Consider the following 26880-nt stretch of genomic DNA (forward strand, 5'->3'; position numbering starts at 1 on the left):
AGAGAGAGGGGAGGGGGGGGAGAGGGGGAGAGAGGGGAACAAACCTCAGATCTCAAATTGAGGCACTGTTCTTAATTCTGGCAGACTCAACAAGCTTTTAAGAAATATATTGAATTTGTCTCCAACCATTACACTCCAATACCCACAGTATTTTCTTGAAATGACTACCTCTGTTCATTAGTTTGCATACATGTCAGCGAGTGTACAGTGACAGAATAATCTGGAATTTTTCTCCTTTTTTCCTGTAAGTAAAAACTGACAAGCATACTTCTGTTTTTCATTCGGCAAATTGGCAGGCCTGGGTTCAAAATCAAACTGAAACTCATAAGAGTTTCACATTTTAATTGACAGTTGTTGCTAAACTGCGGTTCGATGCCGCTTTCATGCCTTTAACTGCCAGGAAAAGTAAAGAGTAGTAGTAATTCAGTAACTGGAAGGAAGAGAAAGCTGAAAGCTCCCTAAAGACAAAAGACACGGAAGAGATATTTTCCTTTACCTCTTTGCTGGAACCCCCTGCCCCTCACATCGCCTGGGTTTAGGAATCTGACATTTCTTGCAAGCTGTGTGGAAGTGATTTTTAGGTCACTACACAACAGGTACTGGTAAAATTGCTGTGGGCTTCCAAAGGACCTCCATCTTGCTAGAGAAACTGATGTGAAAATGAAATGCTGGGGTTTATATTCTTCCAGATAATTGTTCTTGAGACGACATCAGCCTCACTAAGGGAGTCTTACTAGACTAGGTTTGTCCTTGAAAGGACCATATTCCAAAGGAAAATCTTTCCCATGTGGCCCCAACTACCAGCACAAGTCTGAAGCTCCATTTACCGAAATGTAATCCATAGGTGCCTCCTCCCCACCTGCCAGGACAGCCCTGTGCCGGGCCCAGCCTACAGCTGATCTGCCTGCCTGGCGGCTGGAACGCTGGGACCTGCGTGAGGGCCCCAGAACAGCAGCCAGTGACAGTTTTCTGGTTCACAAGGCTTTTGTGTTGTCTCTCCCTCAGCTGGGCAGCCCGCAACAGAAACCCAAGCGCCTGCGCCTGGTGGTGGACGTGTCGGGCAGCATGTACCGCTTTAACGGGGTGGATGGCCGGCTTGAGCGCTCGATGGAAGCCGTGTGTATGGTCATGGAGGCCTTTGAGAGCTATGAGGAGAAGTTCAAGGTAATGGCGTGCACTGAGGGGGATGAGAGGCATCCCCAGACCCCGTCTCTGCTCGGGAGTCAGCCCTGAGTTAGGGCGTGAGGCTGGCTAGGGGATGTGCACCCAGAGTGGACAAGAATCTGCATCCTCTCGTCAGCTCATCTGTCAGTGTAGAGAAAGTGAACCTTCTGTTTCATCTGCTCTAATAATCAAAAAAGGATAAGACCATAATTTCAAGACCAGGTGCTGCAGAAGAAAGCACTGCACTTTACAAGTTGTGTGATATTATCCATGAGGGCAGGGCGAGGGGAGGGGGGAGTGGAAACAGACAAATAGAAGCACCACAAGTCTCTCCCCAGATTTCTCAAGGCCACCATCCCCTTCCCAATACCACCCACCCACCCACCCATTCTTGCTCCGTCACCAGCCAGGCAGCCTCTCAAGGTTCTCAGCATTGCCTTGCCTTTGCGCATGAGCGAGCGCTACACAGTAACGGGCGCGCCCCCAGATGACAATGAAGGTTCTTACCCTGGCAGAAATGCAGCTTCTCATTTAAACAGTTTCCATTTTGTTACTGCCAAGTTTGCTCTGGAGTCAAGCAAAGGAGTCATATACCTCCTCCTTCGGAGACCTGAGCATTGAGGAGGGATCTCCTGCCGCCATGTTACTGCCCGAGACGAGCCCATCAGTCTGCTCTTCATCAGCCACAGGGGCACCCACACTCCTGGCTTTGACCAGAACAAATAACCTGAACACTGTGCTGGGTAATTATTATCAGAAATTCAGTTGAGAGGAGCGGCATGTGTGCAGACATAGGTAACGGGTACTCCGTCTATCCACAGATATTCTCAACTGTGTTAGGGATCAAACAGGTCCTTCAGAAATAGTCCATCTTAGATGATGATTTAGCTTGACATCCTCCCCACACCTCGGGATTGCCGTACTGAGCCGTGTCCCTGTGCCGTGAGGGATACAGAAAGAAACAGACTGAAACCCATCCCTTCATTGACTTTAGGCCCACTTTTGTGGCTCCGAGGCTCCCAGAGTCCCTTGTGTGAAGCTCTACATGAGAGATCCCGTTTAGAATGAAGGGGTAGGGAAAAGGCAGCTTGAGTCAATGAGCGCTGGGGTTGCCAGGCTCTGCCTAAGTACAGGATACAAAGACGAGTAGGACGTGGACTTCCACCATGGGAAGCAGCTCTGTTTCCCTGAAGAGCTGGAATGTGCTTCCCCTTGTGATCAGTGAAAACCATGGAGCTGTTCCAGACTCCCTCTTGGTTTTAGCTGCCAGGAAGCTCCAAGCTAAAATCCAAGAACGGCCAAGCCAAATCTGTTATGTCTTATGGCTCTCAGACTAGTTAGTGTTCAGTGTTTTCCTTCCCTTGACCCTCCCGGCCTTCAGATAAGTTTTTCTTGATTTTTTTTTGGTTTTTTTTTAATGTTTTTTTAAAATTTTTTATTGAAGTATACTTGATTTACAATATCATGTTAGTTTCAGGTATACAGCCAAGTGATTCAGTTGTGTGTATGTGTATATATATATGTATATATACATACACACACATATATATATTCTTTTTCATATTCTTTTCCATTATAGGTTATTAAATGATGTTGAGTATAGTTCCCTGTGCTACACAGTAGGTCCTTGTTGGTTATCTATTTTATATATAGTAGTGTGTATATGTTACCCATCCTTCTAAGTCATTCCACCCCCCTTTCCCCTTTGGTAACCATAAGTTTGCTTTCTATGTGTGTAAGTCTCTTTCTATTTTGGAAATAAGTTCATTTTTTTGTTGTCTTTTTTTTTTAGATTCCACATATAAGTGACATCATATAATATTTGTCTTTCTCTGTCTGACTTACTTCACTTAGTATGATAATCTCTAGGTCCATCCATGTTGCTGCAAGTGGCCTTAATTCATTCTTTTTATAACTGAGTAATATTCCATTGTATATGTACTTTTTATTTTTTATGGGCTTAATATTTTTTAATGTTTTACATCCTTTCTAGAATAAGGTGGAGTATAATTCTTTTTTTTTTTTTTTTTTTTTTTTTTGTGGTATGCGGGCCTCTCACTGTTGTGGCCTCTCCCATTGCAGAACACAGGCTCCGGACGCACAGGCTCAGCGGCCATGGCTCACAGGCCCAGCCGCTCCGCGGCATGTGGGATCCTCCGGGACCGGGGCACGAGCCCACGTCCCCTGCATCGGCAGGCGGATTCTCAACCACTGCGCCACCAGGGAAGCCCTGGAGTATAATTCTTAAATCACTTGGACCGCTGATCACCAGTGAATGGTTAGACGTCCATTGCATCAGCATAAATCCCACCTATGTTTTAAAACCTTGGGTTCTGCCAAGAGTTGGATCAGCCCATTCGCCTCTCTTGTGGATCCTGAAGGCCACAGTACCTCAGCTCCCTTTGAGTTACATGAAGAGTTTAACCCCTTATAGACCACAGCAAACATACCACTATTAAAATTGGCATATTCATAGGTATCTAGAAAAAAATTTACAGTTAGAAAGGATTTCTATATCTCTGAAAGCAGAATTGCTCCGTTATGTGAAACTACTTCTTCCAGGTTTTTAGAGAGATTCAGTAGAAGTTCACCAAGAAATTGATTGACAGAGCTACCCAGGACTGGGTCAAGGATGAGACAGAAGGCCGGAAGTGGCAAAGCTAACAGGGAGTGTGTTGCATGTTCCACTGCATCTCACACTCAGAGTGTATGGAGAGATTCATATTTGTCTCATTCTCACCATTAAAAGTCTGTAATCTGGAAGAATGATTAGTAAAACCGGACATGTTGCATAAAAAAGAAATAATGTCAAGGAAATAGCGTTTCACAAATTGTTATTTTGTATTGTTTTGTTTCTAATCGACAATTAGAAACCAAACTGTTGCCATATGACCTACTGAATTTCAGCTAAATTCAACAAAATTACAAACATAGACCACTTGCTAAGAGCAGGGTACTCTGCTAGGTACAGAGTTCCCTGCCATCCTTGAGCTTGTAGCCTTGTGAGGGAGACCGATAAAAACGAATTCTGGAGACTTTCCTGGTGGTCCAGTGGTTAAGACTCCCCCTTCCAATGCAGGGGGTGCAGGTTCGATCCCTGGTCGGGGAGCTAACGTGCCTCGCTGCCAAAAAAAACAAAACAGAAACAATGTTGTGGCAAAAAAACCAAAACATAAAACAGAAACAATGTTGTAACAAATTCAGTAAAGGCTTAAAAAAAAAAACAAAAAACGAATTCTGATAGAACACTCAATGAGAGGCACTCAGTACAAAAGGCACAGGAAAGCATTCCTCTCCAGACACTCCCATTTGGGGCACCATCTTTGAAGCAGTATTTTCCTGGCAGTCTCTTCAATTGCCACAACACTGTAAAGAATTTCCTCGGTTTTTATCTGTAAAACCACAGAAATATTGAGAAGATACCATACTAATATATGACTTTTTAAAAAAAATTTTTAGTGACGTATAGTTGATTTACTGACAAATCCAGGGGAAATTATAGAAGACACCACGATAAAGTGAACTTTTTTCAAGGCTTGAAGAAGCTTCATCCTGTTTTATGCTATTTGATTTTTAACAGGAAGTACTTTAACAGTTTTGGTTTTGTGCATTTTCGTATACTTATAAACATACCCTCTCACATTTACTACCTAAGTCCCTTCATAACTTTTTTTAAGAGCATAGAAAGTCTGATGAAACTAGAGCATTAAAATCTTTCCAACAAAAGGAGAAAACTCTGAAGATTTCACAGAACAAGCTCTTTGAGGAAAAGTGGTACTTAGATGGGTATCTGGAGGGATGGGAAAGGGAAGACAGGACGGGAGAGGACTGCAAGTCCTGTGCCTCCAAATTCCTCATTATGACCATGGCCTTTAGAGATGAGGTCACCTCGCAGGTCATTCCCTCCAGTTTCCTCATTCCTCAGACAGGAAACAGACCCAGAAACATTAAGGGTTTTGCCCAAAGTCAGAAGGCTAGTTGGAGACAGAATAGGATAGAGCCCAGGTCTCTTCTTGTTTTCCCTTTTTTGTTCTGTTTTTAAACATTCCCCTTTATTTCCAATTTTTTTAATTTTGAAAAAATTTTAATCTACAAAAAAGTTGAAAAAACTGTAAAATGAACACCCATATGCCTTTATTTAGATTCACCTAGTGATTATTTTCTCCCCTCGTTTGCTTTATGTTTCTCTCTAAATACACAGTCTTTTTCTTCTCTCTGATCCATTTGAAAGTAAGTTATAACTATCATAATACTTTACCTCTAAATACTTCATTATGCTTCTGCCAAGAGTAAGGACATTCCCTAAATGATCTCAATACCATTATCACGTCTAAGAAAATCATCAATAATTTTATAATATCTTATAATATCCAATCCATGTTCACTTTTCCCAACTATTCCAATGGTTGCCATCCTGGGCTATAGAATATAAACCACCCCAATAGTGTCTAATTATTTTTCCCCCTACAATCTGGGATCCAGTCAAAGTCCTCACCTTATTTTTGGTTATAATGTCTTGTTAGACACTTTTAACCTGTAGCAGCCGCCTCTCCTACCACTACCATTCTACTTTTCATGACGGTCACTCTCTTGAGGGTGTAGATCATTTGTCTTGTAGAATATCCCTCATCCTGGATTTGTCTAGCTGTTTTCTCATGGTGCCATTTACCTTGTCTCTATATTTCCAGAACTCCTAACAGGCTTTCCCTCACAGCAGCTACCCTGGAGACTTTGTAAAATCTTCCCACGATCCCTGCCAACATAACTAAGATTTTGAGTGGCCACAGGCTATCCAGGCTCTGCTGGGGCTCGCCAGGCCTCCTTTGTAGAGCGTGAGCAGGTGGTGGGATGGAACCTACTTGCATTCTGCGAGAACTTTTCCTGTTTATAATGAAGTATTTTGAGGTATAAGTAATGGGTACACATAGTACAAAGTGTAAAAGGCACAAAAGGAGTCAGAGTGAAGAGTCAGCCTCCGCTCCCCTTTCTCAGTTCCCAGTTATCCTCCCTGCTGGTGACTACGGTTGATAGACTTTCTTGGTGTCTTCTCAGAGACATTTGATGCATATACGTCAAGTGACAGAGTACCGTTCACTCTGTTCTGTTTCTTTACACTATATGATCTTATTTAACTCGTTTAATCTCTCTGTACTTCAATGTTCTCATTTTTGAAAGAAGCATAAGGACAAGGAGTAACTAATGAAAGTACGTCATTTACTCAGCAAATATTAAATGAGGCATGAGCAAATGACAATTTTAGGAGCTCCTAGTGAAAAACGTATATTCCACAGCCCAGGATGGCATCACATGTGGTGTCACATGTTAGGAATTCAGCAGTGTTTGCTGAGACTCCCCACTCCCCAGTTCCAGAAAGTTCTTCATGTTGTCTTCCTGTAGTTATCCCTCCGTTGTAAAGCTGTCTAGTCTGTATTTGCTTGGAAACATACAGAAGCCACTGGCCTGGCCTGCAGAGCTGGGCTCTTCCCCACAGGCTCTCTCTTGGCATCTGCTTTGTGTTCTCTTTGGCTTGGGCTCAGCTCCTGGGCTCTGGGTCATTAGCGTCCAAGTCCAGGAGGCTCATTTGGAGTCAGCCTCCACTTTTATTCCACCTTAGCATGACCCATGAGCAAGAATGACTGAGAAGGAAAGGACCCTTGAGCAAGAATGACTGAGAAGGAAAGGTAATTCAATGGCAGAACACATTTCAAAGGCATCTGGAGTTTTTTAAGTTTCTCATAATTGTTCCACCCACTGAACTCAGTTATTCTCCAGAACAGCATTTACAGTAGGCTTAAGACAGGAGCAACATTATTTGCTAATAATCAGCATAAAGTCCTCTAATCTTATGATCTGCAGAATTTTTGATGGTCACATAGCACTTGAACACTGGTATGAAAAGTGGAACGGTAACGGTATGGAAACCACGTCATTTAAGTCAGGAAGCATTTTTTTCCTTTACCTACATTCCAGTTTGTTCCTCTTGATGTCTCCAAGCCCCTGGGAATGTTTTCACTGTAACCTTAAAGTAGACCTCCTTTGCAAAAGCCCTTAATGCCTTATTTTTTTTTTCTTCAAAGTATTTAATAACACCAAACGATAGGTGTTTCTTCACTGAGCACCCAAATAGTGACACTGGAAAATAAATTTATTGAGTTATTGAGAAGTTGGACTTTGAAAAAAAACTTCAAATGTACTGTTTCTATGGAGACATATAAACCACTTCTAAGGTCATGGTTTCCTAACAGAATTTTTTTTTTCTTTTTTTCCGGCTGTGTGGCTTGCGGGATCTTAGTTCCCCTACCAGGGATTGAACCCCGGCCCTCGGCAGTGAACGCGCCGAGTCCTAACCACTGGACCACCAGGGAATTCCCCCTAACAGAGTAAAAGGATCCCTTGAAGGATGTTGGAGGGCAGAGGTGTGTGGGCAGCACTTTTTACCCCTTCCCCCTACATCCCCAATTCAACCAAAATAATTCCACTTACATTGATATTGCATGACATTTCACAATCTGGACTTTTGTGCAATATTTCGTTTGGAGAAAGAGTTCCACTGCTTAAAAAATTTTTAGAGTTAGAAAACTGCTATTCTGGGACCAATACTGGATTGTTATTTCTTACAGACTCTGGGGGCTTTCTTTTTGGAAAAGCCTTCATCAATCCTCACTTAGGTTTGGATGATTCACTCCCTTGACAGAAGAAAACAAGGCACAGGTGTTCCTACAATTAAGTGAAGTGGACTTTTTCGTTCCATTTCTTGGATGTGCCGGTTGAATTTTCATAGAGCCTTGGGAGCAGAAATGATCTTAGAAATTATTTTCACCAACCTGTTTGTTTTAAGATGAGGAAATCAAGATGCAGATCCCAAGGTTACACAGCTAAATTGTAAACAGCCAGGATGTCTGATTCCCACTTCAGGGCCTTTCCTTTGCTCACGTTTTATCCCTTGTTCTTGCAGCCATTTTATTTCTGCCCAATCAGTATATTTACAAAGCTGTAATTTAGGATTAAATAGACCATTTACATAAAGTATTCTGTCTTCTCCTCCCCTTAGCACTCCATCATCCAAAAGATGTATACTAGACATACTTTTCTCAAAGATATCTTAGTCGGAAAGATGTGGAAAGAGGTAACTCGCAAACCAGCACTGCTGGGAAAAATTCCTTCTATCAAAAATATAGTTCAGCATCTGTAATTCACCTTTCCCCAATGTCTCAGGCATGTTTCAAATGTTTAGAAATGGAAATCAATCATCTTATCAGGCTCAGGCTTTGAATAAATTTTTTAATTTATTTTTTTTGGCCGTGCCGCACGGCGTGCGAGATCTTAGTTCCCCGACCAGGGATTGAACCCAGGCCCATGGCAGTGAAAGCTCTTGAGTCCCAACCACTGGACCACCAGGGAATTCCCTGAATAAATTCTTATTGCTGCTTGAAGGTAGGACCAAAGAAGGGTGTACAGACTTCTCTGAATCCGTTCAAAGTTAAACACGAGTTCAGAATTGACTCAGTTGTAGATGTGGAAGTATTGGCCAATCCAACTATTCAAAAAGCCTAAGCAGAGATTGGGAGAGGGTGGAGGGGCAGGGGAGTAGTTAGGGAATGGTTATTTCTCTATAGTAAAAGCATTGGACTTAGAGTCAGAGCACCTGGGTTTGAATTCCACCTCTGCCAGCACTAGATCTCTGACCTTAAGAAAGTCTGTTAATCTCCAAGCATCGATTTTTTAATTTGGGAAATGATGTTAATAACACCCACCCCAAAGGTGTGGAGAGAATCAGAACGAAATGAGATATACAGAAGCGCTTTGTAAATCATAAAGGATGGTACGAATGTTGACATTATACTCATTAAATGTATTATCCTATCCTTTCAATGACCCTGTGAGGTTAGGTGAAACAGAGATTATCCCTACTTGTCAGAGAGGTTAAGTGATTTACAAGCATACAATGTTAGAGGTCATCTAGACCAGCATTATTTATAAGGTAGAAACAAGATTTGCAGGGGTTAGGTGACTTGCCTGAGGTCGAAACCTTGTTAAAGTCAGAGCTAAGTCTAGAATCTTTGACCTTCAGAACATTGTTCTCTTTACATTAACTTCCATAAGAAGAAACATTAGCTAACTAGTACTGTAGATTATTGACTATACCCTAGAGTTCTGTTGGCACATCTCTTGACCTTTTAAATTATATTTATCTTCTAATCCTTTGCTGCCGGCTGCCAGCAGTGCCACCTGAGAATGGTGTGTTTGTATGTCTAGAAGGAGATTCGAACTTCACACATCATCAGGCTTCCGAAATAGCCTCAAATGATTCTCTTACCTACTTAAAATATAGATAAGTAATAAAACATAACTTCTCCTAAAGTTAGCAAATGATTATCCTTCCCAGTAAAAATTTAAACAGAAATCTTATTCATAAAAATACTAGTAGCTCTTTGTTTGAAGCAAAGCTTTCTTTGCCATCTAAGTATTATAAATCATCCTAATCTGATGATAAATCTCTGTGTCTTGCACTGAAACTCAGCATTTGTTTTCATTTTTTCATACCTTTCTCTAAACAAATGAGATTTTCAAAAGAAAATATAGCAAAAGGGCATTTAAACAAGTTTCTAAATCAAAAAAAGTATTAAAACTGGTCCTCTCTAGTTGAGGCTTTTCTTTACTGCTGTGGTTTAATGTTTATGTTGGATGTTAAATACAAGACTCCACGGAGATTTAAGGGATGCTCTGAAAAGTGCAGAAATCATGATCATAAAAATTTTGAGATACCCAGAAAAAGTTATGATCTAAATGTTAGGTGGTTGATAACAACAGTAAGGTTCTTGTTTAGTGACTCCTATGATTCCTGCCTGGAAGCAAGCTTGAGACCCTATCAGGTCTGATTTGACAGTCGTCACGGCAGGAAGCAGACTGGGTGAATGCCAGAAGCAGGCGTTAGAAATACTAACTACTAATAAGTAGTTAGTACTTAAGAAATACTAACTACTATAAGTATAGTTCATATACATTTTCCTTTAACCCCGGCAATTTGGAGGATTAGCTCTCTGTAAAACGTGTTGGGATCCTTGGAGAGCAGATACTAGATAATTATGACATAGAAGGATTGTTTTTCATGGAAGCTTAAAATGATCTACAGTAACACCAGGGAATGCTCCACATTTGGATGTACTTTGAATTCCTCTCAAGCAGTTTATTTACTTTGGGCACAGAAGAATCCCCAAGCCCATCTGGAAGATGAGAAGCAGAGCCTGCAAACCATTTTATAAGCCCCATCCTGTCCTTTAGGTGTGTCTTCTCAGCCTTTGCAATACTAACTAGGCCCAGACAAAGGCAGATCCTTCTGCAAATTGCACTTTCCTCACTGCAAATAAAGGAAGGAAAAAAAGGAGGGAAAAAAAGGAAGGAAGAAAGGAGGGTGGAAGAAAGGAAGGTCTGCAACTCACCTATCTCATTTGCCTGCAAAAGTACAGGATGCTTTTTTTCTCCTGGGCAGATAATTAAATGGTAGATGATAGATAGATCAATCAAATGGTAGATGGGTTTGTGACTAAAATATTTCTGGAGTGTCCAATCAGTCTGTTTTTGATAAAGAGCATCCAACAATTCATTTGACTGCTATTTGTTTAATAATTAACTAGCAACATTTTTCCTTGCAGTAACCAGTTATGTCAACCCTGTAAGCAGACCACATGGTCAAATATTTATTTATACAGTGTCACCCATGGTCATCTGGTTAGTAAGAACTTTAACCATCAGTTAAAGGGAAAGAAAAAGTCTAATATATACATATATATATATTTCAAGGAACTGATCTTACCCCCTTACGTGTAAGATTTCCATTTAACAGATAACTTCACCAGCCCCCTAATGAAAGCAGCCTGCCTGGCACCTTCTCAGGAGAACTTTATTCTTGGCTTAAAACGTTCCTGCCGTGACTATTGTCAAATCAGTCTGGACAGGGCCTGGCACATGTTTCCATGGAGGAATCGTGCAGGTTTTCTCCACAGCCGTGTCAATCCTTGCACTGAGCCCGTGGTGACCTTGATCAGGCAGATACTGAAGCCAGCACTCCCCTATAGTAATCCATCGTCCAGAGCTGTGCCGCCTTTAGGTTTCAAGTTTTGCTACCTTTTCACTACGTTGACAGCAAACTATACATAGCGTTTCTTTTCATATATGGAATTTGTTACATCCCTGGAAAGCATTTACTGCCAAGCTTTTTTAATGTATTGGTAATGTATTAAATTTCCCTCACAATTCTTTTGTATCATCCTTTGTGTTTTAAAAAAAACACCCTAAAACCAGGCATAGAATAATGTCCCTGGCCCCTGCCCAAGGCCCCACTCTGTCTCTTCTCTGGCCATGCCCCTGCCATCAGGGGAGGAATCTGTGGGGCCAAGGGGACAAGCCCACTTAGAGCTTTTTCTCTAGGTCATGCTCGCAGTTCCTGGGATCCCCAACTATCCTGCTCGGGTGACCCCAAGTCTGCTCGTTGGGCCTCTTTGTTAGGTCCGTCTTTCTGTGGCAGACTGGCCAATTGTGTGAGCACCCAGAGCTGAGGATGACTGAGGGATGTGATGGCATGTGGATGTGAGGACTGGGTGTGCACACACGTGCATGTGAGGCACCTCGTGGTGGGGGACAGAGCCAGCTACAGAAAGAGAAGGGCGTGGGCTGCAAGCCAGGGGCCAGGTCTACCCACACAGCCAGGTTCTAGCACAGAGCTTTGAGAATCCAAGTATTCGAAATTTGACCCTGGCTCTCCAAGTCATTATAATGTATGTTTATCCAAGTTGGAGGACGGAACATATTTTGTTTAACAATTTGTAGCCTGATTTATAGCTTTCAAATTTATAGCTTTCAAATAGACATCCTATATGGGCCTTCATTTGTCCACTTACTTCTTCAGTTATACACTTGTCTCTGTCCACTCTCATTCTCTCTGCCTTCCTTTTAGCCTCAGAAAAAGGAGTGTCCTCCATCCCTCTCCAAACTTGACCCTCTGACTGTGACCCTGATGTCTTTCCCCACTGCCTCCACTCTGCTGCCTATAAAACGCAGACACCTCTCCCCCAATACCCATCTAGCTGCTGTTCTATTTCTCTTTCTTATACCACAAACTTTCACTGAAATTATCCCCACAAAGGTCACCATTGATTCTGATGCCCAGAAGTCATTAGTCACCATTCTCCTTGATGGTTATGGTTAGTGTAAGTCAGCACAGTTGCACAGCTGCTTCCGAAACCCTACACACTGATTTCCAGGGCCATCCCAGTTATCTGCATCTGTCGTTGCTCTTCTGCGCTCTGCCCTGTGTCTTGCTACCACCCCAACAAGGATACTCCCCAAGGCTCGGTTGAGGGGGCCCTTTGCTCTTCTCTCTCTATGCATTTGCCCTTGACAGCTGCCCCTCTCCCTCCTGGGGATGACAGCCAGGTTTCAGACGACAAGAAATAAGTTTCTTCTCTGATATCTCCCTGCACGCACGATTCCAGCATGTCTAGAATGGAACTCATCTTCCCCAAGTAACCCGACTGCCTTCTGCCTTCTTATTTTTGCATAAAAGTTATTTCAGCAGAAATTTTTCTACTTTTCATTTTTCATACAACGGTTTCAGTTATGTTATGAGTTGGGGTTTTTTTTCAGCTAGCTTGGGCTAACCACCATTTATCACATGAGTGCTGGGAGAAAAAAAATGCATTCCAGCTTCCAAAAAGCTTATTTGTAAAAGAATGTAGCCCACATGGGAAAGGAAAGCTTCTTAATGCCCCAACTTGATTGCAAACTCTCTCAAAATATTTCAGCAATTAACAGACCGGGCCCACTCATAGATACTAAAATGCGTTAAGATGAATAAGATACAGGTTTGCCTTCAAAAACCTCACCAGTTAAAAAAGAATAGACATGAAAAGGAATCATTGCATTGCCCTCAACAGCTTAAGTAGTGTTTTGCACATAGTAGGTGTTCAAAAGACAGCTGTTGATTGATGGTCAGATGGTGAATAGACAGTAGTAATTCTTAAGCATTTTGACCCATAACACTCCAAGTAATCCCTAAAGTATTTTGCCCCAGAATTTTCTTTGCAGATTCCCCAGTTGCTCAGATACCCTAAGGTCTATTCCAGTCCTTATATCAGTATCACAAAAATTCTTAGAGGGAAATGGAAGGAGAAGAGGGAATCTGGGGGCAAACCCCATGATTGGAGAGAATCACCTTGCCCCAATTATAGTTGCCTCAGATCCCAAACTTCTTTCCAGATTCTGTCAAAATGTTGCACCTTTCTCTCAGCTCAAGCCTTTTCTCAACAGACAGGACTTTCTCTTGTGTATTGTGAGAGAGGGAATTTAAAAGGTATTTCCTAAACTGAAAAATCTATGTCATGCACTATTAAATAGAAAAGCAAATTATAAAATCACATGGTCAACATTATCCATTAGTTAAAAATAATGTTGATGCAGACAAGCATGTGTGTGAATGTGCAACCCCTTACACATATATTGAAAGGAAATTCAAGCTTAAGAACTTATACAAGGAAACATTAACAGAGGTTATCTTTGAATAATGGGATCATGGATAATTTTTACTATCTTTTGTTGCGTTTTTCTGTAATTTCTGCAGTGAATGTTTCGCTTTTGTGTTCAGGAAAAAAAGTATGTGTATTAGTTTTATATTGCCGTGTAACAAATTACCATAAACATAGCTTCTTAAAGCAATACCTGCTTATTAAGTCATAGTTCTGTAGTTCAGAAGTCCGGCCAGGCTCAGCTGAGTTCTACGCTTAGGGTCTCATGAGGCTGAAATCAGGATGTCAGCCAGGCTGGGCTCTCACCTGAAGGCTCTGGGGAGGAATCTGCTTCCAAGCCCATTCAGATTGTTGGCAGAATTTGGTTCTTTGCAGTTGTAGAACTGAGGTTCCTGTTTCTGTACTGGCCCTCAGGCAGGGTTGTTCCTAGATGTGATGCTTGGAGTCTTGCTCTGTGGTCCCCATCATTTCAGCCACAGATAACTCCCACATGTCAAATCCTGCCCCCCATACTTCAAATCTCCCTGTCTTTCCCTTCTACTAATAGCCAGAAAAAACCCTTACTTTTTAAGGGCTCATGTGATTAAATTAGGCGTACCCAGATAATCTGTTTTGATCAACTCAGAGCCAACTGATTAGCAACCTTAATTACATCCGCAGAATATTACATAACATGATCATGAGTGATATCATATTCACAGGTCCTGCCCACACTTAAGGGGAGAGGATTGTATAGGCTGTGTATACCAGGGGGCAGGAATCTTGGAGACCACCTTAGAATTCAGCCTACTACTCTGTGTGTGTGTGTGTGTGTGTGTGTGTGTGTGTGTGTAATTTTTTTTAACTCTCCCCTAAAAGTTAAGAATGGAATTCTTGGTAGCCCCTGAAGCCCTCATCATACTTTCTACCTCCTGCTGAAAAGCAGAGATCACCCAAGGACGGACCAGAAGTGAAGGAGCCTGGAATTGTTTTGCCTTGTTGATAAACACACATCCGTCTCTCTGCTTTTCTCCATGGCCATATGTTGAGCAATTCTGGGCAATTACAAACCAAAGAGTTGGAGGCTTCTAGGTCTAATGACAGTTCTTTAGTGGACAGAGGCTTCTAACTCTCTGATTCTCTTGCCTATAGTATGACATTGCTGGACACTCTGGAGATGGCTACAACATTGCTCTAGTTCCAGTTAACAAAATCCCCAAGGACAATAAGCAAAGACTAGAAATTCTCAGGGTAAGTACATTCAGTTACCTCTATACCATGAAAACTTCCACCAGATTCAGTAAAGTATCTTCTGGTCACTGAAAAGATTCACTGAAGAAGCAGCAGTTACAGGAAAGAAAAAGACTTTCTGTTTCACAAATATTTAAGCATTAAACTGAGAAAGCACTTATCATGCCTACATTCCTTTTTTACACCATACAAAATTTAAACTCTGTTCCCTACATATTTTTAGGGTGCTCAGGATTGTATCGGGATTCTATTCAGCCCCCTATATTTCAGAAGGAAAAGAATGACTCCTTCTAGAGTACTCTCTAACCCAAATTTTATGTATTTCTTAGTATTTTCTAACAATAAATACAGTTTCACATACTTAGATATACCATCACACTCACCGTGGTTCTAAAGTAAATTTCCTCCCTTGCTTTTGATGTAAGTACAACGTTTAGTGTTGTAACTTTGTTTGTTGGAAACTCAACCCATTCCTTATTTTTCTTCTGTGTCATCTCCATTCTCCAGTGTGATACCAAGTTTCATATTTTCTTACATTTTCTCACCTTAAATGGCAGCTTGAGCCTTAAAAATCAGTGCCAAATGGGATAGTTTTGGAACATTTCCTGTTTTTAATGAAAGTCTTAACCACGTTCAAATATCACTGTGTATTGTTGTCACACTAAGGTGCAAATTAAATAGAACTCTCTGAGTATTTGTACTTTCTCATTGTCAATAGAAAAATCATCACGTTTGTTTAAAAAAGGAGCTTCTCATTCATGGCCTTTGTACGATGTCTCTCCCCCCCAGACGATGCACGCCCACGCTCAGTTCTGCATGAGTGGGGACCACACATTAGAGGGGACAGAACACGCCATCAAGGAAATCGCCAAAGAAGAAGCTGACGAGTACTTTGTCATTGTCTTAAGTGACGCCAACCTGTCACGCTATGGAATACATCCTGCCAAGTTTGCCCAGATCCTGACAAGCAACCCTCAAGTAAATGCTTTTGCCATTTTTATTGGATCTTTAGGTGATCAAGCAGCCAGGTGAGTGTCATCCCAGGATGCAGCAGGGGGCAGGGATGGAGATACTTGAGTACCTGACACATGCCATTTCACGGGCTTCCCATCGTGAGGGGCAGTGGTGGGGATCGGAACGGAGGAGAAACAGAAACCAGAGTTGCTGCCCTCAAGCAGCTGAGAGTCTAGGTGAGGGGATGGGGCGTTCTAGCTTATATCTGGATGAGCAATAATACTTTAAGTTATTTATTTTTCAGTTTATTCTTAAACTAACCAACAATAAAATAAATAGCAAATTGATTTGTCCACCAATAAATTAAACAGTACTTTATACATTTTGCCTTTTACATCAAGGTGCTTAGCTCAGTTCTATTCAGTTCATGCTCAAATCATATTCAAAGCAGCAAACATCTACTATTTTCCTAGCATCAGAGATTGGGTGTCTGTGTCCCTACATTGTATGCAGACAGACACACACATATATGTAAATAATACATAATATGTGTGTCTACATATTTATAGACATAGATAGATCATCTTCTTTCTTATATTTCTCCTTCATGTATGTCTGTAATTATAGTAAGATGCTGCACTGAATATGCTGAATATTCAGTAGAGAAATTTATGGTCAGATAATAAATACCATTGTGGATAGTCTGAAAGGAGAGATCTGGAAACACTTTTATTTCTTAAACACACTAACATTTATCTTTTTGAATTATAAACAGGAAGACTCATGGTTTTTCTCTGCTTAATGTACTTGTAAGAAGCAGAAAACGCAGTTGAAAGTATATCTCCTCAAAAAAAAAAAAAAAAAATCCTGCCTCCACACAAAAGGCCACATACCCTTTTGTTACTCCACCTCTTTTACCTGTCCCACCCTGTGGTACAGAGTCCTACAGACTAGGAGATGTTTGAGTGTCCAAAGTGCTGACATATTTTTCTCTTCCCTTCGCCTCGCTGCAGGATTGCAGAGTACGGCTAAGAACAGACTTAATATCACGTAATTTACAGTCACTTTATTACAGCTGACTTTGCATTTTTCTCAGTTGTATGTGTTAGCCTCTTCGAGGACTTCCGTGTCCTCAAACGTAAACCATTCCTTTCCACTCAGGTTGTCTTCAGGATGAATCAAACGGCAAGCTCAACAAATATTGGTTGAGCTGAAATAGCTATTTTGTCTTTCTAGTGAACAGATCCTGTTTGAATACTTAAGAAAACACAATAATACCCTTGTGGTTTCCTAGGGAAATGATCCAACATCCACTGGCAAAAGATATGTTGCAGAATTAGCTGGTCTACCGGGCATGCCAAATGTATGATACTACACAGGATGGTGGACTTTTATTAAATGTCATTCCAAAACCAGACTTTGTTGGCACAGTGAAAGGAGGCGTTCTTTTGGGTAGAACTGTGTCTTGTACTTATGTTGCCTCCAAAAATGGCCCTTTGTTCCAAATGATAAATTGGCATTTTAAAAAATTATCATAAGCCTGTATAACCTCAGTGTCATCAAAACAGCAATTGCGTAAGTCAGATTACATTTCACATTGTATGATGTGGGGCAAAAAAGAGAGAGAGAGAGAGCGTGTGAGAGAGAGGAAGAGAGAAAGAACCACTTGGGGTATGGCTGGGCAACGTTTTTCAAGACCTGTTTTCTAAGGCAGGAAAAGCAGTTAGAAGTACAGGGTGAGGCCAACACGTTCAGTGGATCCAGGTGAGCTAGTCCCAGATTGGTCCCTAGGGCTCCGTTCTGTCCAGGGAACATGAAAATACCAGGAAACTACAGTAATAAAAGGGAGAGAATGTTTTCTTTGCAAATTCGCTGATTTTGTCACTGAAAAGACCTTTCTTCCGGTTCAGTGCTTTCAGTGTGCCTCTCCCTGTAGCTGTTGTTGCCTAGTGACAGCGGGTTCCACTGCGGGCAGGGGCAAGATATTAAAAAGTGAAAACTTCCCTTCCCAAGAAACCATTCGGATGCTGAGGTTTGCAGGGGCAGGAGGTGGAAGGGGAGCCCTGATTTGCAATGGTAATTTTCTTTCCCCATCCATCCTGACAGGCTTCAGAGAACTCTACCAGCTGGCCGGTCTTTCGTTGCCATGGATACCAAGGACATCCCTCAGATCTTACAACAGATTTTCACCTCCACCATGCTGTCCAGTGTTTAAGAAGTGCCCTTTATCATCCCGATGACCCTGGGATTTGAAATAAGCTAGGAAGAAAGAGTATTCTGAAGAAAAGAAGAGGTCTATAAAGTGCCCCCGAGTGATGACTGGATAATTCTGGCATTCCCGGGCCTTCCTGTGCTTGCTAAGTGATCAGAGTTCAGAGAAGCAGCCGGAGCGAGGCCCGTGCATGGAAATCTACAACCATTGATGGGTTTACAAGCCATTAGAGGAAGTGAGTTGTCCTGCATTATACAAAAGGTCAGGGTTAAGGGAAGATGGTTTGAGAACTATGGTGCCTGGTCTGTTTCCAAAAACCTGACGGAAGGAGTACCTTGCTTTGGCCTTAACAAAGCACCTGGTCACCTAAGATAACAAAAGTGACCCCAGCAAACTAAGCCTTTGATGCCACATTCTGACGCTGGAATACAAGTCTGTGCAAACTCACCCAACCAGCTCCTCTTCAATAATTATTTTTATTTTCTCCTCCACTCTGTACTGCCCAACAAACAATGACTTTACAGTATTTAACCCACTGAAAAGTCCTTTCAATGGCAATATTCTATACAAGGTTGGGTTTTCTCAATAATTTCATTTTCTTAGCCAAAACCAAAAGGAATCAAAAGATCCTTGGATTGCTTCCCTTCCCACATGACTTTTAAAAGGCTTTTTAAATAATAAGGAGCAAATGTCCTATTCTCCATGCTGCTGGGATTGGAGGGATGTTTTGCCTTGAGTTTCCTGTTTCTTCTCCTTCTTTAGCGCTCCTCAAAAGTTTCACACTCCTCCGTTTTGGTGTCCAAAATGTAATGCTCAAAATAACAAATGCTTATGTTTTTACATAAAGTAAAGTAAAAACAAGGCAGTATGTTTGAACTGAATGGTAATGAGATTTCTTTAGCTATAAATATATATATATATATATATATATATATTTAAGCCTCATTTTTTATTCCCACTCTCTCTTGGGCTGACCTTTACTTATCAATAGACTCGATGTCAGTTTTTTTTTAATCAAATGCTCCAGCAGAAGCCAGTCTCTTTCCAACCATATAATAAAAGTTTCTCTTCACCTTCGATGGTAAAGTCTGAAATGCTGGGGGCACCATGGTGTCTGTGCTTTCATAAGACAAGTTGGAAAAATTAGTCTTGTTAATAATGGTAAGTTATTCACCCATACATAGTGGGAATTGTACGATTCATTTTACTTTAATTATAGGAAAGAAAAATAGATGACACCCATTTGTTTCACCAATCCATCTCCCTATCAAAGAAATAAAAGCAATCCGATTTCCAGTGCAGTATTGCCCAGCAAGTTTGCGTGGCTTGTCTTGTTTCTCTAGACAGACGCTTGCTTTGCATCCAATGATGCAAACAATTTCAATCCAAGAGGTATCTTTAAAAATGCAATTGCAGGGCTTCCCTGGGGGCGCAGTGGTTAAGAATCCGCCTGCCAACGCAGGAGACACGGGTTCGAGCCCTGGTCCGGGAAGACACCACATGCCGCGGAGCAACTAAGCCCGTGCGCCACAGCTACTGAGCCTGCGCTCTAGAGCCCGCGAGCCACAACTATTGAAGCCCACGCGCCTAGAGCCCGTGCTCTGCAACAAGAGAAGCCACCGCGATGAGAAGCCCCTGCACCGCAACGAAGAGTAGTGCCCACTCGCCGCAACTAGAGAAAGCCCACACGCAGCAACAAAGACCCAGCTCAGCCAAAAATAAGTAAAATAAATTTTTTTAAAATGCAATTGCATTAATAACAACAATAATGATAATGATAAGAACGGCAGCTAGCATTTACTGATTACTATGTACCAGGTATGCTAAGTGATTTCATACATTATTCCATTCAATCCTCACAACAGTACATGTAAAATAGGTCTTTTTTAACCTCATTTACAGATAAGGAAAGTGAGGCTCAGAGAACTTAAATCACTTTCCCAAGATTCCCATTTCTAGACTATTGACTAACTACTCATTGTACTATTAACATCCTCTTTTTACAAAGAAGGAAACTGAGGCTTAGGGAAATTCAAGAAAATAGGGGCAAGGGCAGAGCTGTGACCCTGGACTGTCCCCTCTCATGCTTTATTCTTGCAAACCTAGATGTCGAACTTTTGGTGCCTTTTTCTCCTTTCTCCCAGTGCAGTTTCTCTTCTTGCAAAATGACCGCATTTCCTAGAGCTCCCTCTCCGCGGTACTCAGAAACTATCTGCACAATTTGAGCACTTAGAGGAGGGAGTGGGGACCAAGGACATGGGACACTGCTGGAGGGACACTTCTAACTGCTCCTTCTTGGGCCCGCAGCGAATTGAGGAAGTGTCCATCCAAGGGGCAGCTTAACCCCCTAGGGGTGCCCCTTTGCTAGAGGGTCACAGCCCCTGAAAGCCTTTGGAAGTTGAATCCTAGAGTGATTGACGGAACAGCCTTTTAATGAATCCTCCCTATGGGTAACTACCTGAGTAAGCAGAAGCCTTGTTTTTTTTTTTTATAACATGGAAAGAATGTTCTCAAGTAATTTAATTTCCCTTTCCCCACTGGCCAGACATCCTTTGCAAAAGTTATTTTTTAAAAATATGTAACTCCTGGCTTTTCTGATTTGTAAGAGGGAAGGCTGATGGGGGAGGGGAGTAGAGAGTGAGAAAATGAAGGGCTTCTTTTCACTTGCAATACCTAAGAAGTTGTGCCTTTAATATTAAATGCACTTAATTATAGGCCACTCCAAGCTGTTCCCAGGCCCTTCTTAGGGCCAGGACGTTATAATAAACGCATTGTGTGCCTCGGGTGGGGGGGGGGGGGTGTTCCAGAGAAAGGCAGCTAAATCCGTCCTCAGGGAGCCCGTGTAATGCTGAGAAGGTTCATTGTGATCCGAAGCAGCCAGGAGGAATGAATGCCATGAATCGTCTCAGTAGAGGATGCGTTTTCCCCCTGGAGTTCTTTGTGTGCTCCAGCAAAATGACCTCATCACATGCAGGCAGCTCAAGCGCAGCCACAAGAAGAGGGTGGGAGCAGGGGTACCAGAGCCCAGCACATGTTTGGAATGAATTATTTAATTCTTTACATTACACCCTTTCCTGTGAACTATCCGGAGGAGAAATCCATCAGTGCCAGAAAGGTTTGCTCTAAACAAACTTTCAGGCTTTGAGAGCCATTTAGAAGTGGTTTTCCGTGGGGAGCATTGTCAGCGTCCCTGAAGGCAGCTCCGGAGGCTCCAAACCCTCCCTCCACCTGGTGCCTTCTCGTGCCTGTCAGATCAGCCAAAATGAAATTCCTCAGGGAACAGAGCAAAGGGATATGGGACCAGGGAGCAAGAGGCATCCTCGCGTATTTGTTGCGTTTCTATTTGTTTCCTCCCGTCACAATTATAAGAGGTATTTCACAAGTCTAAGCTGATACCTCATATGCCTAGACAGATTTTTTTTTTCTGGAATTGCATCTAAGGAATAGTCAAACGTCCATTCGTGTTTAGTAAACTGTACATCACTTCTTCATCGTATTAAGAAATAAAATGTCCCCTTTTTAAAAATCATTCCAACCACTAACATAGATGGCTTTTTAAAATACTTCATTGGGGCTTCCCTGGTGGCGCAGTGGTTGAGAGTCCGCCTGGCGATGCAGGGGACGCGGGTTCGTGCCCCGGTCCGGGAGGATCCCACGTGCCGCGGAGCGGCTGGGCCCGTGAGCCACGGCCGCTGAGCCTGCGCGTCCGGAGCCTGTGCTCCGCAACGGGAGAGGCCACGGCAGAGGGAGGCCCGCGTACAGCAAAAATAAAAAATAAATTAAAAAAATAAAATTTATTTTGGGCTAGGTAAGGCGAAAGTATAGTTAAGGATCACACCAACACATTGAGGGTGAGGTACATTTGGGGTGATAGAGAATAAGAAATAAAGTCGAAAGATACAATTCTGGTTGAAAATTTCAATTAACATTAACTTTTTAAGATATCAAAAATCAATATTTAGAAAAAAAATATTTAATGCAATCCTATTTTGCAAAATTTCAAATTTGGTCACCTAGGGCTAGGCCTGTTTCAGTTCTCCATGAAATTGTGCATCTGCAATTACCTAAGACATTTAAAGCAAAAGAGGAAGAAAAGACAGCAGTGGTGGTAGTGATGATGGTGCTTGTTTTACTGTAAAAAAAAAAAGAGAGAAGAAAGAAAGAAAGAAAAAAATCTGCCTTAATTACGGGAAATGACCAAAGTAATTTTTTATTTTTGATAAATATTGGGGAAAGTTATTCAGATCTCCAATCTGCATTGATTTTTATCCCCCAGGGAATGTGAAAAAGAAATAGTATAGTAAAACATAATGCGGAATTTCAGTTAGACAAAAACTCTAAATAAATATAAACCAATATACTAAATTCACTTTTCAGGTATCCAATCCTATAGTAGTAGGGCTACCAATTAATGTGAAATGAAAATTAGTGATGATTATCCAGTTAAGAGATTCTTAACCCCATTAGAATCACAAACACATTTGAAAATCTGGAGAAAGCTGACTTCAGAAATATACACACATATTCATGCATTAAATATATTGAACACAGTTATGATGGTTTCACAAATCCCCTCTGATCTGGATCATTCAAACCACTCAAGATAAAGCTCAACATAAACAGAGGATGTTCAGCCTTAAAATAGGGAACTAAAATATATCATAGTTGTTTAATCAAATTTTATTGCAAATTACCTATCTTATATAACAATATAACATCTTACATTTTATAGCACTACATGACTTTTTTCATTTAATCCTTGAAATAACTGTGAATTTTATCAGGTTCATTTATAAATCAGGAAAAATACAATCCAATGTTACTTCTTTAATTTCACACATAGTAAGTGACAAAAGTCAAGTGTAGAAACCGTATTGTGATTCCAATTCTAGTACTTTCTCAACAGTGTCATAATCCAGTTTCTAAGCTAAAAAAAAAGTGGTTTTTACCTTGTGAAGTTAGACAGTTTAAAATAACACAAAACAAACTCAATCCTTTACTGTGAAAGGAAAACTTTTTTTTTTTTTTTTCCAAATCATCAGCTGGTGGTTTGTTATGAACCAGTGAGCAAGCTGTGGACCAGAGCTTTCCTACTTGGGATTTTGTCAGTTTAAAGCCTTTGCTTTCATCTATTTCTGTTTAACGTGATAACACAAAAGTTTAGAGAACCACCACCTTCCTTAGTTTCTTCACATAATCTGGGCTCATACAGGAGCTTAAAAGACATGTGTTATTCTCTTCATTATATACCGAATGCTCCGTATTTATTATACAAGAAGAGAACCTTTGATCCTTCAGAAACAAGCTCCTTTTTGAAGCCCTGGCAACATAATGTTCAAGAGGGTTCCTCCAATAGGGGCCAGTGGGTCACTCAGCACACATTTTTAAGTACTTACTTTGTACAGCTCCTAGATTTTCTGGCCCATATGAAATGCAGCGCTGAGAACGCTGGCCCAGAAAGGAGCACTTAGGGGCCAGTGGAAATAAGTGGCAACGCTGGGGAAGCAGCGTGTTGACCACCGTTGGCTTTGCCTCCCGGCACGTGGGATGTGGGGATGGGGGTGTCCCCATAGATCCCAGAGCTGGTGAGGAATCCAAGGGTCTCTGTAGCAGGCCAGGATGCCCAGATTCCAGGGTGTATGCACACACAATTAAAAGGACAGATGATGGACTACCTGGGAAGGCCTAAGGCTTAGTTAATGGACACAGGCACTGGGGAAATACAGCTGTTTGCTTTGCAGTGAACAAAGAAATGGTCTGTTTTCTGAAAAGTAAGGACCCTTAGGACCCAGATGCTTTTGAACAACTATTTTCCAGGCGGATAGAATGTGCATGTCCATGCATGGCAGGCTTGAGTACAAAGAGGTGATAGTCAGTGTGCTGTGCCTGAACTAAAGCATCTCTTTTCCTCCCTCTGACCTTTCCTCCAAACTGGAGGGAACGGGGGCACTCTCTGCAGAGGTGGAAGAGCGTCGCAGCTCCACAAAACCTCCTGAAAGCAGACATTCAGTCACTTGGCAGGAATACAGCCCTGCACAGCTGGCCTGGCGCCTTGCCCCCTCACATCTGAAGTCTATCTTTAGAGAGGGGTTTCTCAGCGAGAGGGGCTCCCCTCTTTTAAAATACAAACAGCTCTGGGAGGCCATCCATCGCACACATCTTGGTTTGAATCCCTCATTCACGGGCTTTCCTCCTAGCCCGGCTGAGATGAAGGTCCTCAGACAGGACTGTGACTGCGGGGGAGGAGAAGAAGGGAGTGAGGGACGTTTGCCACTTGGAGTATCACCCAAGCAGAGGAATGGGCCTGGGACACAGCAGGAGGGCATGAGACATGGGCACATGGCGGGCTGTGTATTTGGTCCTCCTGAGAGCACTTACTGAAGGCTTCCATGGGCGTGCATTGGTGGTGGCGTGGTTCTCTTCCATCTTGTTTCTAATTTTTTAATTTTTTTAAGGAGTTTAAATCCCTTTTTAAAATTAATTTTTATTAGAGTAGAGTTGATTTATAATGTTGTGTTACTTTCTGCTGTACAGCAAAGTGAATCAGTTATACATATACGTATCTCCACTCTTTTTTTGGATTCTTTCCCGTATAGGTCATTACAGAGTATTGAGTAGAGTTCCCTGTGCTATACAGTCGGTCCTTATTAGTTATCTATTATATACATATATATATAGTAGTGTGTAAATGTCAATCCCAATCTCTCAGTTAATCCCCACCCCTTGCCCCCTTGGTAACCGTAAGTTTGTTTTCTACATCTGTGACTTTATTTCTGTTATATGTGGAATCTAAAAAAAAAGGTACAAATTGAACTCATCTTGCTTTTTTAGAGACATCAGATTTCCACCTGTATTTCGCCCTCCATCTTATGGAAGCTCTACCTTTCTGACATCTGGGTTACAGAAGCAGGCGCAGCAGACGTGTCTGGGAGGGAATACCCGAGCCATGATTAAGGACCTTCAGCCCAAGGGCAAGGACTTTCAACTTTGGAAACCTACTCCACAGCCCCTGAACCATGTCTCTGGTGAAGTGAACAAATCGGATTCTTTTTTATGCCCTGTTCAGTTTGCTAAGAGAAGAACTCTTGCCCTGAGCTGGGGACCTTTCAAAAGAGAACTTGCACCTCTGAAAGGCCGCAGCATTTATTGGAAGCCACTTTCCTCCTTGCAGAGGCAGGGCTGGTCTGCGCCCCACAGGACAGCCCAGCAAGCCATGGGGAAGTTCTAGTGCTAAGAGCTGTGGAATTCCCAAGCTCCATCCTGGTGAGGCCTGAAATGAGATCAGAGTGAGCCTCTTCAACTCAGAACATTCCTTTTGTGGAATGAGTTCTGAGCACACTTCTACTAGAAAGTTTTCTGAAGTGTCTGTAATTCAGCCTTTAGGAAGAAGATGTTATGTAACAGTTTCCAAAAGCCCTTAAGGATGTCCTGACTGCTCTCTGCTGCACACGGTGGAGTGTTACTCCAGGACCTTGCTTCAGACAGGTCTGGACTCAAAGAGGGCTAAAAATCCTCAACAGAAATTCTCTGGTAATTAAGCAGCACCCAGCAACAAATGAGCACAGCCGTGTGGCTGACAGGGTCTTTCTGCTTCGGCTGGGAGTCAGGCCTGTGCCTCTAAGTTGAGAGAGCCAAGTTCAGGACATTGGTCCACCAGAGGCCTCCCGGCTCCATGTAATATTAAATGGCAAAAGCTCTCCCAGAGACCTCCATCTCAACGCTAAAACCCAGCTCAGTCGGTCCTTATTAGTTATCTATTATATACATATATATATAGTAGTGTGTAAATGTCAATCCCAATCTCTCAGTTAATCCCCACCCCTTGCCCCCTTGGTAACCGTAAGTTTGTTTTCTACATCTGTGACTTTATTTCTGTTATATGTGGAATCTAAAAAAAAAGGTACAAATTGAACTCATCTTGCTTTTTTAGAGACATCAGATTTCCACCTGTATTTCGCCCTCCATCTTATGGAAGCTCTACCTTTCTGACATCTGGGTTACAGAAGCAGGCGCAGCAGACGTGTCTGGGAGGGAATACCCGAGCCATGATTAAGGACCTTCAGCCCAAGGGCAAGGACTTTCAACTTTGGAAACCTACTCCACAGCCCCTGAACCATGTCTCTGGTGAAGTGAACAAATCGGATTCTTTTTTACGCCCTGTTCAGTTTGCTAAGAGAAGAACTCTTGCCCTGAGCTGGGGACCTTTCAAAAGAGAACTTGCACCTCTGAAAGGCCGCAGCATTTATTGGAAGCCACTTTCCTCCTTGCAGAGGCAGGGCTGGTCTGCGCCCCACAGGACAGCCCAGCAAGCCATGGGGAAGTTCTAGTGCTAAGAGCTGTGGAATTCCCAAGCTCCATCCTGGTGAGGCCTGAAATGAGATCAGAGTGAGCCTCTTCAACTCAGAACATTCCTTTTGTGGAATGAGTTCTGAGCACACTTCTACTAGAAAGTTTTCTGAAGTGTCTGTAATTCAGCCTTTAGGAAGAAGATGTTATGTAACAGTTTCCAAAAGCCCTTAAGGATGTCCTGACTGCTCTCTGCTGCACACGGTGGAGTGTTACTCCAGGACCTTGCTTCAGACAGGTCTGGACTCAAAGAGGGCTAAAAATCCTCAACAGAAATTCTCTGGTAATTAAGCAGCACCCAGCAACAAATGAGCACAGCCGTGTGGCTGACAGGGTCTTTCTGCTTCGGCTGGGAGTCAGGCCTGTGCCTCTAAGTTGAGAGAGCCAAGTTCAGGACATTGGTCCACCAGAGGCCTCCCGGCTCCATGTAATATTAAATGGCAAAAGCTCTCC

The 26880-nt window shown here is 42.2% G+C and overlaps 1 protein-coding gene across 5 annotated transcripts in view; it reads left to right on the top strand.

Annotated features, from left to right (window-relative positions):
• VWA8 (von Willebrand factor A domain containing 8) overlaps positions 1-25807 on the top strand; it is a 365312-nt gene extending 339505 nt beyond the window's left edge. For 3 of the 5 annotated variants that reach the window (XM_024125806.3, XM_055089369.1, XM_028497347.2), the window contains 4 exons: positions 1006-1164; positions 14817-14915; positions 15705-15943; positions 17976-20846. In XM_024125806.3, the coding sequence (XP_023981574.1) occupies positions 1006-1164; positions 14817-14915; positions 15705-15943; positions 17976-18084 (606 nt within the window). In that variant the 3' untranslated portion in view covers positions 18085-20846. Of the gene's footprint in view, positions 1-1005; positions 1165-14816; positions 14916-15704; positions 15944-17975; positions 20848-24912 lie in introns of those variants that run through there. The other 2 variants (XR_003682537.2, XM_028497346.2) reach the window with 2 other exon arrangements.
• The last annotated feature ends 1073 nt before the right edge of the window (positions 25808-26880 follow it).

The sequence above is a fragment of the Physeter macrocephalus genome, chromosome 13 (genome assembly GCF_002837175.3).
Source record: "Physeter macrocephalus isolate SW-GA chromosome 13, ASM283717v5, whole genome shotgun sequence".
NCBI lineage: Eukaryota > Metazoa > Chordata > Mammalia > Artiodactyla > Physeteridae > Physeter > Physeter macrocephalus.